Source organism: Phyllobates terribilis, unplaced genomic scaffold, assembly GCF_046119375.1.
Source record: "Phyllobates terribilis strain yellow unplaced genomic scaffold, ASM4611937v1 Scaffold_9__5_contigs__length_417890890, whole genome shotgun sequence".
NCBI classification, from domain to species: Eukaryota; Metazoa; Chordata; class Amphibia; order Anura; family Dendrobatidae; genus Phyllobates; species Phyllobates terribilis.
In genome coordinates, this window is record NW_027362769.1 from 240,398,437 (window position 1) to 240,412,805 (window position 14,369).

General features: G+C 42.2%; 1 protein-coding gene across 8 annotated transcripts in view; it reads right to left on the minus strand.

The window, feature by feature from the left end:
* Nucleotides 1-14,369, minus strand: part of ABAT (4-aminobutyrate aminotransferase) — a 138,402-nt gene that overhangs the window by 64,322 nt on the left and 59,711 nt on the right. For 4 of the 8 annotated variants that reach the window (XM_073647771.1, XM_073647768.1, XM_073647775.1 and 1 more), the window contains exon 2: nucleotides 3,215-3,333. In XM_073647771.1, coding sequence (XP_073503872.1) covers nucleotides 3,215-3,284 — 70 coding nt within the window. In that variant the 5' untranslated portion in view covers nucleotides 3,285-3,333. Of the gene's footprint in view, nucleotides 1-3,214; nucleotides 3,334-3,932; nucleotides 4,034-6,310; nucleotides 6,462-14,369 lie in introns of those variants that run through there. The other 4 variants (XM_073647774.1, XM_073647769.1, XM_073647772.1 and 1 more) reach the window with 3 other exon arrangements.

Consider the following 14,369-nt stretch of genomic DNA (forward strand, 5'->3'; position numbering starts at 1 on the left):
AGCAGGACCTGCGGTGACGTCACTCAGGTGCGCGCGCGCCCAGACCGCGCCTGACGGCTCTGGGAGCACCCACACCGTGCGTCCCAGCGTGGAACGCACATGCCGGAAGAGACAGGACCTGATCGGACGTCACTTCCGGTGAGCGCGCCCAGAACGCTGGAGCAGGCCCCCGGCATAAACACACCCGGCTTGCTTTACCCTCTATGGGGCGCAGGAAGCCCGGAACGGTCCCAATGGGAGCAGCATAGAGGGAGGAGGGAGCGCCCCGACCGACCACTGCCCGGCAAGTATAGCCTGATACAATGCTGCCTGCTGGCCGACAGCACTGCAGTACCTCTCCATGCCCCCAAGGGGGGACAGGAAAACACTGGGGATTGATGGTGGGGAGGGGCTTTTAACCTCTCTGTGTTCCTGTCCCCCGATAGGGCGTGGACAACATCCTCCAATGCTGTCGTGGAAGGCGTATTGAGAAAAACACTGTTCTTTAAACGGTGCCTTGGGACTGATTTTTGGAAACCAGAAAACCCCCATTAATTTTTGACAGTCTTTTTGCGTAAAACACATTAAGGGTTATAATATTTTGATTACCATTTTCAAGATTGAAAGTTGTAAAAAAAATATATATCTATAATATAACCGGGGATCATGTCTCTGTCTGAAGCCTTTATAGACTGTGCATGTGCGACGCGCAGTCTGGCTCCAGACAGAAGCAGGCATTGAGCCGTTACAGGTAAGAGGAGTGTATGGCGCCGGAGATCGCGGTATGTGTAGACACTGAATGCATACCGCAATCTCCGTCGCCATACTTACCTGATCTGGAGGAGCTTTGCCGCGGCGCCTCTCTTCGCCGGAGATTGGGGCTGGAGTGAGGAATCGGATCGGCGCATGCGCATAGCGCTATCCGGCGCCATTTTCCTGAAGACACATTTGCAGTGTGTCTTCAGCAAAATGGCGCCGGACAGCGCGGTATGGGCACGCGAATACTCCGGCGCCACACTCCTCACCCGGCCTCTGGCAGAACAGTACACCGCAGCGCTGGAGCACAAGGAAGAAAGGGGAGTAAAAGTGTTTATTTTTTGTATGTGTGTACAGCATGAAAGGGATGAGGGGGCCACACATACCAGGATTGGGGGGGGGGTGAGAGGTACCACGCATACCAGGATTGCGGGGTGAGGGGACCATGCATACCAGGATTGTGGGGTGAGGGGTACCACGCATACCAGGATTGTGGGGTGAGGGGACCACGCATACCAGGATGAGGGGTACTACACATACCATTATTGGGGGATGAGGGGACCATGACTGCCAGGATTGGGGGGATGATGGGACCATGCATACCAGGATTCGGGACTGAGGGGACCATACATACCAGGATTGGGGGTGAGGGGTGCCATGCATACCAGAATAGGGATGAGGGTTACCATACATACCAGGTTTGGGGATGAGGGGAGCCATGCATACCAGGATTGGGGATGAGGGGAGCCATGCATACCAGGATTGGGGATGAGGGGTGCCATGCATACCAGGATTGGGGATGAGGGGTGCCATGCATACCAGGATTGGGGATGAGGGGTGCCATGCATACCAGGATTGGGGATGAGGGGTGCCATGCATACCAGGATTGGGGATGAGGGGTGCCATGCATACCAGGATTGGGGATGAGGGGTGCCATGCATACCAGGATTGGGGATGAGGGGTGCCATGCATACCAGGATTGGGGATGAGGGGTGCCATGCATACCAGGATAGGATGGTGGGGATAGGATGGGGGCAGCATATACCAGCATGGGAGACCATATACCAATACAAATGCTCGCCACCTGGGCATAGAACGGGTTCAATAGCGAATATATATAAGCAAGTCACAGAATACAGATATAGTTAATAAATCAGATCAAACCCAAACCTTCCAGTGCACTTCAGATATCAAAAGTATGTGAGCCCCAAAACTAGCGGGATATGATCGTACATTTTCTCAAGCAATTGCAAACTTAACTGTGGTGGGAAAACCATAAAAAATAGAAAGATGGACACCCAGGAAGAGATTGCATCACAATAGCTTATAAAGCAAATCTAGATAGACATAGAAATCCACATTTCTTTCTTCTGAATCTTGAGTCTTTAGATAAGGCAGCTTGGCTTCTATAATGCAGCAGTCTAATACATTACTCTTTTCAATCAGCCAGCTCATTTACTACGTGCTGAAAAACTGTCAAAGATAAGACATTTAAAAGAGGAGAGCCTGACAGCAAGATGACAATCCGAAGAACCTGTTAAGTATTCTGTAACGCCATCTTAATTATAAATCTGGAATAAGTCAGTAACGCAGCTGGGAGGAATTGTTTAGGAAAAGGGAATAAAAACTGTCAGCACACTGGTGTCACTGTCTAGAAGCCTGACCTCTGTGCATCATCACATGCCCATTGATATGAATGGGTGCTGTAAAATGCTCTTACTCTGCAGTCAAATTATCAGATCCCAAACAATCCAGTCATCGGAGCAATTGGACAATCAGAACAAGAATAGCTATAGGGAACCTTTCTTCTTAACGGTTTTGCATGGTGGCACAAAGTCCATATTAATATGCCATGGGACATCTTTATTCCAATAAGGTGTTTGACGTTCCATACTACCGCTGAAAACGGAGCACAATGAACTCTTAATCTGCAGCATAACAAATGCAATGAGGCAGGACTAGCCCAGAGGGCGTCCCCTCCCTGGGACTAGTCCAGCCTCAGACATGATTGACAACCGCCATTCAATCTCAGTTATAGAGGCCATCAATTAGGTCTAGGGAGATAGGATTAGAAAATCTGTAGCAAGTCTAGTCTGGAGAATGTAATGTCCTGCCAGCTCTAGTATGGATCATCAACAGCCCCCTAGGAATACAGAAATCTGCACTTATACAGTTATAGTAGAGGTTGGGAACAGTCAGCGGATAGGAAAAGTTTCCTTTAAGATGGATTCTCCAGTTTTGGATTTGTAGAGAATAATATTTTATATGATCCCTCATTGGTGAAAAAAAAATCATTGTTCAATTGAATGATCTCTTGATAGTCCATTTGTCTGCTTATACGGGGAGGTGAAAACCCATCCAGACACATCTGTTCCCCCAATCTCCTAACTGTGACCAGGAGTGGAGGGTAAATAAGGTGAAAATATATGCCTAAAATATCAGGCTCAAATCTCCAGCAAGTAAATGTAGGAAGACTTACATGGTACAAGCAATCTGGAGTTCTGCTGCAACGCCTGGGTCATGTGTAAGCCAAGCAACATAGAAGCCATCTTGGTTCAGAAAGAAATCAGCGACTACTGGATCAGTGGCCAATTTTTCCTGTAAGAAAAAAAAAAACATTTAGAATTTAGAAATAATAGTAACAGAACTTGTAGATGTCACAGTAGAGAAGTTCCTTCACCACCTACTACATGGACTTCATAAGCATTCAGCTTCAAAGACAAAATAAAATGTCAATGAGTAACCCCCAACATGCTGAGGTTCCATCACTGGTTCCTAACATTCTTATCATGGTCCTGTCTAAAATCGGTGGTTTTACCATGATGGAGAAGATTAATTTATTGTATAAACAGCTCACACCGCTTACCAAAAATAATTAGTCAGTGTCCAGACTGAGTATGCCCCTGGTTCCTTTACCGATGACCTGATAGAAAGTCAGTGCTAGCTCTGCCAAGACAGACAACAAAAGGTGGACAACTGACCACTGATTTCCATAACCAAGCCAGCCCCCTTCTCTGCTGAGCTGAGATATAGGGGGCCAACTTGGATCCAGTAGAAAAGAGTCAGCCATTCTCTATAGCCGGCATGTGCCAACACGGGAAATGTTGCCCAATGTCAAGAACAAGACCAGAAGCCAAGGGTGAAGATGAGAACCCAGAACTGAGCAAGATTGGGAATGGATACAACTCATTACTTACAGCTCAAGATCGTTTTAAGCTTCGGCTTATTTTTTAGGTATGCTCATCATAAGCCCAACGAAGACTTGGCTCAAATTCTTACTGTTCAATATTGTTTCCTTCTGTTTTCACAGGAAAAAAAATAGCAATGTTCCCAGTGATTTACGTGGATTTATTCTGATGACGTATACAAATTAGTTTAAATTAGTCCCAGTAATGGCAGGATATTTAGATGATTTGAAAAGACAGAACAGTGTGAATAAGGTCTTAGGGTATAAATGTTCACATAGATCATGAAGCAAATGGGAAAACCCTATGGCGGTTCATAAAAAGAAGCTTATGAGACCCATTCCCGTCCAATCAAATTTTAAAAAACTTGGCACTGAAAAAAAAAAAAATAGTAGCCACATGGATTTTTCTTGAACACTGATAAGCCAAAAAAGTGCAAAAAAATGAAAACAGTGGGGAAAGGGGGGAGGAAGCTTTAGTTTCATCAGATCACAAACCTCACAAAAACACACAAAAACACACACACAGGTCCCAATTTTCCACTTTTTTCTGGTGTAATTTATCTTTATTATTTGCGCCTTATTCTCTATACCTTTTGTATCACTTTTTACGTTTTTCTTTTTTAATTTCTCGACAACGTTGCTTATTTGGATTCTTTAGAACACACTCATTAAATGCAACTTTTTCCAAATATCTTAATTTAATCGCAGCATCTCACTCTAATCTCTGCTCGGAGTAAGGTTTCGGGAGGAGTTTTTATTTTTGCGTACTTGAAGACTAAAAAAAAATCATAAATGAAGAATTGAGGCCGTAGATTCCTGCGACTTTAGAAAACCATGCTGCATTTCTCAACGACCAAAAACTCTGTGTGAACATGCCCTAAAGAGATTTTCCCTATTTATGGTATATGGGTGGTAGCACCGCTGGAGGGCCCACCATAATGCTGAGAACAGAAGCACTGGGCCCTTTGTGTGCAGCATGGAGGCTGCTCCTTATCATTTTACTGCAGGGGACATAAACTCAGATGAGTGGATCAATGGGGGGGAGGGGTGGGATATGAAATTTACCTAGTGCAAACTTTACTCTTTTACGGGACAACTTTTCACATTTCCCAGTGACACATGGGAAGTTTTGATCACTGGGGGTCTGTATCCCCACCGCTGGGTCACGCCGATCACAATGACATGTGAGGTGCAGTCAGCCTTTAAGAGGACTGTAAAAAGCCAAAAACACCTTGTGCAATTTTTACGTTGTAACATTACTATTAGTTGTTCAATCATCAACTAGTCTACAATGAGTTATGGTTTTACTGCACCTGGCAAAATGACAAAAAGACAGAGTTCACAAACATGAACCCGAGATACCAAGGGCAAAAGATAAAAGGATAAAAAAGAAAAAAAAACAAAAAAGAACACACTTATAAAAATAATAAAAGAAAGGACTAAAACACAACATATTCATCATCGAGGTTAGTGTTTCTCACCTCCAGCCTCTCTATAGGTCCAATAGAGAGAATACCTATGGCAAAGGACGGGACGAATATAACCTGTTTCTCGATAATCGGGCTGTCTAAGCAGTCGCTCACCAGGGGAAATAAATTTTACACTTTCTTAAAAATCATCGTTCTCGGCAGCACTTATGAGTGTAAAAAAAAAAAAAAAAAAGTGTATGTGCTGCCGAGAACAATGGCAACTCACGTGCTTCATTACTGATTACTCTGTGGAGAATGAAAGTGTGGTCGGTTTGCCTAAACTGGCTAATAAAACAACTGCAGGTTTTGCAGTGTGAATATGCACTTACAGAGGTTTTTTGCAGTAGTTTTGATAAAACGATTATATCTGCTGTAGCTCTGTTAGTCTTCACAATGATGAGTCTCTGTTGTGTATTCATGAGCTTCGGGGGTCCCCGGCTCCCTCCACTGATTAGCATCTTGTTGCCCAGGCACAGTGTAGGCAGAGAGCTGTCAATCAATGTGGAGCCAGGGTTAGAGAGAGACCATCATTGAGAGGACTAGAATAATAAGCCCGGTAAGTGACCTCAGAGTCTGAACTAAAAATCAGGAATTTAACTTTCAGCATTGTTTTAATTTTTATTTCATAAATCAATAGAACACATGAAAATAAGAAACGTAGTAATACATCTTATCAGAGAAATCTGCTTCTTTCTCCTCCTGGACTGATCCTTCGCTCTCAATTCAGGGGTAAAATTCAGTGAAGCCAGACTCCGATACAGTAAAGGTTTTACAATGACCCTCACAGTCCCCTGATCTGAACATCCTTGAAAATCTGTGGCTAGACTTTAAAATAGCAGCACATCCAAGACGCCCCAGGAATCTCACAGAACTGGAAGAATTGGGTTATTTAATATTTGAAACATCACACTCTACTTACCACACCTGTACGCTGCAGGTACAGTGTTGCTGGCTGTGATGTTCTGATGGTGTAGCATTGGTTATCTTTATTTATCCCCTCACATCTGTACTTTACTCCCATTCATTTGAGGGCCTCTCAGGGTCATTCAGGGAGAGCTGTCGAGGAGCGGGGGCGCCATTTGCGTTCAAGAGGGTGCCAACCTCCGCTGACAGGCAGGGACAGATCAAGGGTCAGCTCAGGGCATTGCCCCTTCCCCATTTATCTGTATCTAATTATTTGAATTTTTTTGTTGGCATATTTTATTTATGTTTTTGCTTTTTCGAGGGTTTTTTTTGAATACTGGGAATTTTTAAATGATATCAAACTGTAAATTTTAAGTGGATTTTTCCTACATTATGAAGTAGCAAAAAACCTGGTGACAGATTCGCTTTATAAGGAATCAGTCAGTAATATTTTCTCTAGGATAGCAAATGTGGTGAGGGTAAGGTAGTGTAAAACATCTCCATGGATAGCTTTTCTGCCCAAAATAAACGCAAAGATAAAAAACAAAGAATTTACACTTTGTGTGAATACAGCCTAAGGGAAAATTTGCAGTATAGCATTTGGCCATTAAAAAGATTGGGATAGCATTTTTTCCAGTTTTATCCTACTGAAGTGACAGGTAGTGGAAATGATTAACTCTCAGTCGCGAAAGATTAGTGCTCAAAACAATTCCATTGCCAGCTGATTTAGGCTATGTGCCCACGTTGCGGACCTGAAGCATATTTTTTACGCTTCTCCCTGGCGGGAAAATCGCATGCGGATATTACATGCGGTTTTCCCGCCAGGTAGAAGCGTTTGTGAGGCGTCTTTGCATGCATTTCCGCATGCGGGTTATCAAGCACTTCTCCAAGCATCACTTGGAAAAGTGCTTGACAACTTGTTCAGAATGGTAAAAAATAAAAAAATAAACTTTATACTCACCTTCTGATGCATTCTCTGCCCCGTCCAGAGGCTTGAGCGGCTCACGCTGTTGTGTGCAGGACCTGCGGTGACGTCATTGAGTCATGTGGTGGGTCACATGACTCAATGACGTGGCAGGTCCTTCAGACAACAGCGCGACGGAGGGAAAACATCAGAAGATAAGTATAAACTTTATTTTATTCTTTTTTTTACAGGTTCTTTGGTACCCAGGTCTGGATGAGAGTCTCCTCTCATCCAGACTTGGGTACCATCCGCACATTGATTCCGCTGCGCTTCCGCAAAATTAATGAACATGCTGCGGATTTTTGACCGTAGCATATACGCTGCGGAAAAATCCGCAGCATGGGCATTGACATTGCGGAATGCCATTGGGGACCATGGGGTGCGGATATACATGCGTTTTTCAAGCGTTTACGCTGCGGAAATTCCGCAGCATATACGCTTGAAAAATGCTACGTGGGCACACAGCCTTAGGGAGACTCAAACATGGGGACATTGGTTCTCAGATATTAGGCTATGTTCACACACGTTACGTTTTTTCAGCGTATTTTGCTGCAGATTTTTATGAAAATATTTTGCAGTACCAGCAAAGTCTATGAGAAACCAGAATTCTCTGTTCACACATCTTTTTTTTTTTTTTCTAGTGCGTATTTTGTGCCTTGGTTGAGTTTTTGGAAAATAGAGCGTGTCACTTCTTTCAGCGTTTTTTCACCCATAGGAAGTAATGGGTGGTGAAAAAAAAAAAAAGCTGGAAAAAAGCACCGAAAAACGCAGGTAAATTTTTTCAGCGTGTTTGATGGCAAAATAGAATGGGGTTCTTTTTTTTTTTTTTCACAGAACTTTATGTACATGCATAAATAGCGACAGAAGGACAGTGAAAAAATGCTGGAAAAAAAAAAACGCATCAAAAAACGCAGCAAAACTTGCGTTTTTGACGCAGCTGATTTCCGGCCAGAGATCAGTTTTGCTGCAGATTTCTGACGTAAAAAAACACAAAATGTGGGAACATGGCCTTACAGCAAAGAAGTGGACTACGAAAAGTGCACAACTTTGGTAACAGATGGAAGAGGAGGATTTTTTTGCATAAACTTGGTAAAATCTGTTAGTGAATTACAACTGAAAAAAAAAAAAGAAAACCATTTCATTCACACTTTTTTTTTTTTTTTTTATAAAATCCCATTTTTATCTGCTGCAGATCCAGCAGTTCTCTAAATGCTGAGCTCTGTATAACCACACCCCCACCGGTGATTGGCTGCTTTCTGTGTATACTGTGCGCATAGGCAGAAAGCTGCCAATCAGCGGTGGGGGCGGGGTTATACAGAGCTCAGGAATACAGAGGACTACACGGCAGCAGGTTTTCTAGCCCTCCAGTGATAATCTGCTGCTGATAACCAGTGATTTTAATCACTATAGCAAGCAGCCGACTAAGTGACACATCACTGGAATCAGGGTCTCTACCCATACATTATGCAGATTTCAGATTAAGTGATAAAACCTGGTGACAGAGTCCCTTTAAATAAAATTTAATTGAAGCAAAGCTTAGAAGAGGCTGTGTTACTGGATGTAACACGAGCAATGACAGCAGCAGACCAGAATTGGACAAGGAAGTCGATTAAGATTAATCAGTACTCGGCAGGAATCTTGTAGTGCAACATTGTCTTCCTAGCAGAAGCAATCCCACTGGCCGTTCTTCGGAGAAAACAGCCTTTTTGTATTCAGAACCAATAGTCCGTTCAAGTCTATTTACCAGGAACAGCAAAGTGCTCCACAATTGTGCGGCAAGCGTTCGGAAAGCATTGTGGTCTGGCGTCTGTAACCCATTTAAGACTGAATATTTGAACGAGGATTAGCTTTGTTTGTCGACGGTTAAATATATTTGATGGGAGAATGCGCATGGAGGATTAAGCTAAAAGTGACAAGTCTAAGAATAGAGACAGCATACAGCACAATGATAAGGATCCTGCTCTTTTTTTGCAAAGCAATTTTTCACTTTGGACATACAAACGGCTAATAACAGCGGGGGAGGACGTCATAGTGCAGAGCATGGAAGAACAATGTACAAAAAAACATAGCTGGTTCCTTCTAGATGGAGATAAAACAGGATTAAAAAAACAACAAAAGCACCAAGCCCGAAGAAAGAGAAATGGAGCGAAAATAAATAATAGAACAAAATAAAAAAAAGAGATGAAAAAAAATAAAATAGATAACAGAGAATGTATTGCTCATCTATCCTTTATTCTGCGCCAAAAATTCATTGTTCACTTGTAACAACTCCAAGAACAAGTATAAAAGATTACAGAACTTATAGGTGGGTAAAGTAGAAGAGGCAGAGAGAAGAAGCCATGTCCACCTGAATTACAAATGTCTGCTGTTTCCACGTCCATATTACACAAAAATCACACATTGCCCAAGAAACAATTTGAAATGTACAAGATTTTTGCCTTTCTACCCAGTAGATTCTTCTCTATGTAGAAACAGGAAGTCTCTTTTCCCAGCAAAAATCATCCTCCTCTTCAACTCCAGACCCAGCTCACTCCTCCTGCCCTGCTGGGACTTTTGCAATGATGACTCATGCAGGGAAAATAGACCTCCTGTTTCTACATAGAGCTTAGAAGGATTCAGCTAGTCAGTTATTAACCACATGTCATAAACCTAATGAAAAGAGAAGAATTGCTGGGTAGAAAGGCAAAATGAGCAATTGTAAGTACACAGTGCTATATAATACCTGCAATATATTAAAGAGGATAAAAACTTTCAGGGGAGGAGGACGTCTTCCTTAAGTTGGTGGCTTCAATCATGGGTGATGACCACAGGAATAAGGCCGGCTTTCACACATCTGACATTGACGGGATAATACTAAAAGCTAGACTAGGCAGGTTTAGAGCTAGGCAAGGTTTATACAGCTCCCGAAAGTCTCCACCTCCGTGACTGAAGGAAGGTCATTTTTCATAAGGAGTCATGTAAAAAGGAGGCGTCACCAGACCATAACGGGCCAGTTTTTGATCTTATTTTATTACTGGCGTTTCACTGAGAATTTTTAACTCGCTAAATAGTTCCTGAGATACGGGTCTTTTTTTTTAGTGCTATATCTTTAAAGGTTTTTACAAGCAGGGGCGGTTCACAAATTACCTGGGGGCATGTCTTTAGGCTGTTCTGTATTATTCTGCAATGCCCCCTTGTAAAGACCCTAAAAATTAGTGCTAAATAAAGACGCCCATAATCTCTGGAACTGTATATGGTGGATTTAAAAAAACAAAATGCTCAGGTGATCAGTGAGAATAAAATTAGAGCAAAAGCTCGGCACTTTTAAACCTGGCGACAGGTCTTCTTTAGGCCATGTTCACACATGGCGATTTTGCAGCTTTTTTTTTTTTTTTTGCATCCAAAACCGACATTCTTGGCAGCAAAAACGTTGGGTATAAAACGCACTTATTTTACCTCTTCCATGTAACACTCACCAGGTCTAGGAAAGGATAAGGATAATAACCTCATGTACAAGTTCACACTTTGCACTTATTTTTTTTGGGGGGGGGGGGGGATTACATGTGCGGTTTGTCTACAGGACATGTTAAGCTAGCATTACTCATCGAAAACGTTGCAAAAACGCAGCACTGAAGTTATGCTGTATTTTTGCGGTTTCTCGTTACTTTCAATGGACAAACAAATGCTGCAGAAACTGAAGAAGAACCGACATGCTGCAGATTTTCAAAAACGCTACGGAGCTCAAAAAAGGAAAAAAAAAAAAACGACTTCCGAAATCTTTGGTACCCTAAAATGCAGCTTCTTCTCTGCGGAAAAAAACTGCAGCAAAAAAAAAGCAAAAATGCTTGACTGCGTTTTTCACTTTTTTATTACTTTGTATTGGTGAAGAAACACTGAAAAACATTCAAAGAATTGACATGCTTAGGATTTAAAAAATGCATGAGATTACTTTCCTATCCTAGACACATTTAATAATAAGTTAATTACACTGGCTTTATGTTTTTTAGAATAGGAAAGAGAACAAACATTCAAACCAGAGACCTCAAAAGAAAGGGTCAGCCAAAAAAGACAGGGACTGGAAGGAAATTAACTCCTGCCTTCTCAGCAAGATTTGTATAAGACTTTGATGAATTATATTGTCAGGTTAGAGAATAAGTTAATATACAAATACGCCTCCCATCTGTCTTAAGAACTGAAAAAGAGCAAGGGGCGCCCGTTGGAAGAAGCAATGGTAAAACGCGCGTTGGGCGTGAAGGCATCAGGTTCTTGGACAGCATTCTCCCTCTACTGTCATTTGTGAACTATGAGGGTGATTCACCCAGATAAGTAATTCTCTCACCGGTCTTGATGAGGGGCGTTTTTGAAGCAAAAGCTCAAGCCTCTTAATGAATCAAGTGAGGCACGTAGTGGTGTGGGCCTCGCCACAAAGCTCACTCCAGCCCCTGCTGAAGGTTTGTGGCCTAGCAAGCGCTGCCGCTCATCATGAATTTGACAAGTGGGGAGGGGTTCATCAAGCCCTGCCCCTTTAAACATGCCTAAAATCACATTTTTTTTGTGCAACCTCAAATTTCCACAAAAAAATACACAACTTATCAAAACTTTTTTCGTTGTAACTTTTTTGGGGCGTTAAAGCCTTGATGAATCGCCCCCTATGTATTTATATATAGAGTTCATTTTAGTAGATATTTTATATCTGTATATGATATGAAGAATGTAGTTCTTATTGGGCATGAGACTTTCTAAGCACTATTCACTTTGCACTAGCACTATATATGAATTTCATCAAGATCATGTGTATTAGGAATTAATTTCGCAACAATTTTCATGCATTTGAGTATTAATACTACTCATACTTTTTTTGCTCAATATAATACTACTTGTTTATATATACACATATATATATATATATATATATATATATATATACACACACACAAATATATATATATATATGATATAAACACAAGTAGTATTATATTGAGCAAAAAACGTATATATATATATATATATATATATATATATATATATATATATATATATATATATATATATATATATATATATATATATATATATACACACACACTCATGTATATAAAGTTGTGAGGTTTATGTATTTATATGAGTGACCAACTCATCCCAGACCCTCTTTATTATCACTTATGAAATTAACCACATTTTTATTTTCTCTAAATTATGTACACTTACCATGTAAACCTGAAAATAAGCCCTAGCATGATTTTACAGGAAGTTTGGAGTATGCTTGAAATATAAGCCCTACTCCAAAAATAATTCCTATTTAAGCTACAGTCAAGGCCGGCGTTATGGGGGGGGGGATACTGGGCAATTACCCAGGGCTGCCAACTCTTAGGGGACCCCCATATCTATTCCGAGGTTAAGACTGCTTAAGGACCTTTGGTAACTTCACAGTCACCAAAGGTCCTCTAATTGCGGGAGTCTAGAGGAACTGAAGAGGAGACAGGCTGGTATGTACCGCATGTGCAGTGTGTATATACATGTGTATGTATACTCCATGTGTGTGCATTGTAAGACAGTGAGGGGAATCATATGCGTTATGTATCCCCCAGGATGTGCTTAGAAGCATACTGAACCACTGGAGTGCATTGTAATCACAGCCACATCTGTGGCTACTATGCCAAATAAAAGTGTAGACTGGGTGAAGTTATTTTACCAAGTCAGTTTAAGAAAACCTGTCTTGGGCCTTTATTTTTGGAGAGATCTGTAGGACGGTAGTGGGATGGATCTCTCCTCCAGTCCGGGTCTTACAAGTGGCCCATGGCCACGGCTTTCATTTAAACCTTCAGTTAAGGTATGGCTGTGTCAAACGGTGTTTGGATTTCACATGCAGCAGATCTGAATGTGCTCTGGAAGCATGCCTGGCAGTGTGAAGCTAACGCAGATCACAACCAATGACATGGGCAACCACGATAGCACCAGAGAAGCTTACAGGCATGCAAGTGCCAGCGGCACCAGACTTTAGTTACATATTCCTGGCTGCAATCGGGAGTTGAGCAAAATTCATGTGTGCAGTATTTGGACAGTAAACGACGTTTTACTTATCTTGCCTGGGTCACTGTCTCACTAAATTCACTGGCGGAATGTATGTATGCATGTACAGTACAGACCAAAAGTTTGGACACACCTTCTCATTTAAAGATTTTTCTGTATTTTCATGACTATGAAAATTGTACATTCACACTGAAGGCATCAAAACTATGAATTACCACATGTGGAATTATATACTTAACAAAAAAGTGTGAAACAACTGAAAATATGTCTTATATTCTAGGTTCTTCAAAGTAGCCACCTTTTGCTTTGATGACTGCTTTGCACACTCTTGGCATTCTCCTGATGAGCTTCAAGAGGTAGTCACCGGAAATGGTCTTCCAACAATCTTGAAGGAGTTCCCAGAGATGTTTGGCACTTGTTGGCCCTTTTGCCTTCACTCTGCGGTCCAGCTCACCCCAAACCATCTCGATTGGGTTCAGGTCTGGTGACTGTGGAGGCCAGGTCATCTGGCGTAGCACCCCATCACTCTCCTTCCTGGTCAAATAGCCCTTACACAGCCTGTAGGTGTGTTTGGGGTCATTGTCCTGTTGAAAAATAAATGATAACCGGATGGAATAGCATGCCGCTGCAAGATGCTGTGGTAGCCATGCTGGTTCAGTATGCCTTCAATTTTGAATAAATCCCCAACAGTGTCACCAGCAAAGCACCCCCACACCATCACACCTCCTCCTCCATGCTTCACGGTGGGAACCAGGCATGTAGAGTCCATCCGTTCACCTTTTCTGCGTCGCACAAGGACACGGTGGTTGGAACCAAAGATCTCAAATTTGGACTCATCAGACCAAAGCACAGATTTCCACTGGTCTAATGTCCATTCCTTGTGTTCTTTAGCCCAATCAAGTCTCTTCTGCTTGTTGCCTGTCCTTAGCAGTGGTTTCCTAGCAGCTATTTTACCATGAAGGCCTGCTGCACAAAGTCTCCTCTTAACAGTTGTTGTAGAGATGTGTCTGCTGCTAGAACTCTGTGTGGCATTGACCTGGTCTCTAATCTGAGCTGCTGTTAACCTGCGATTTCTGAGGCTGGTGACTCGGATAAACTTATC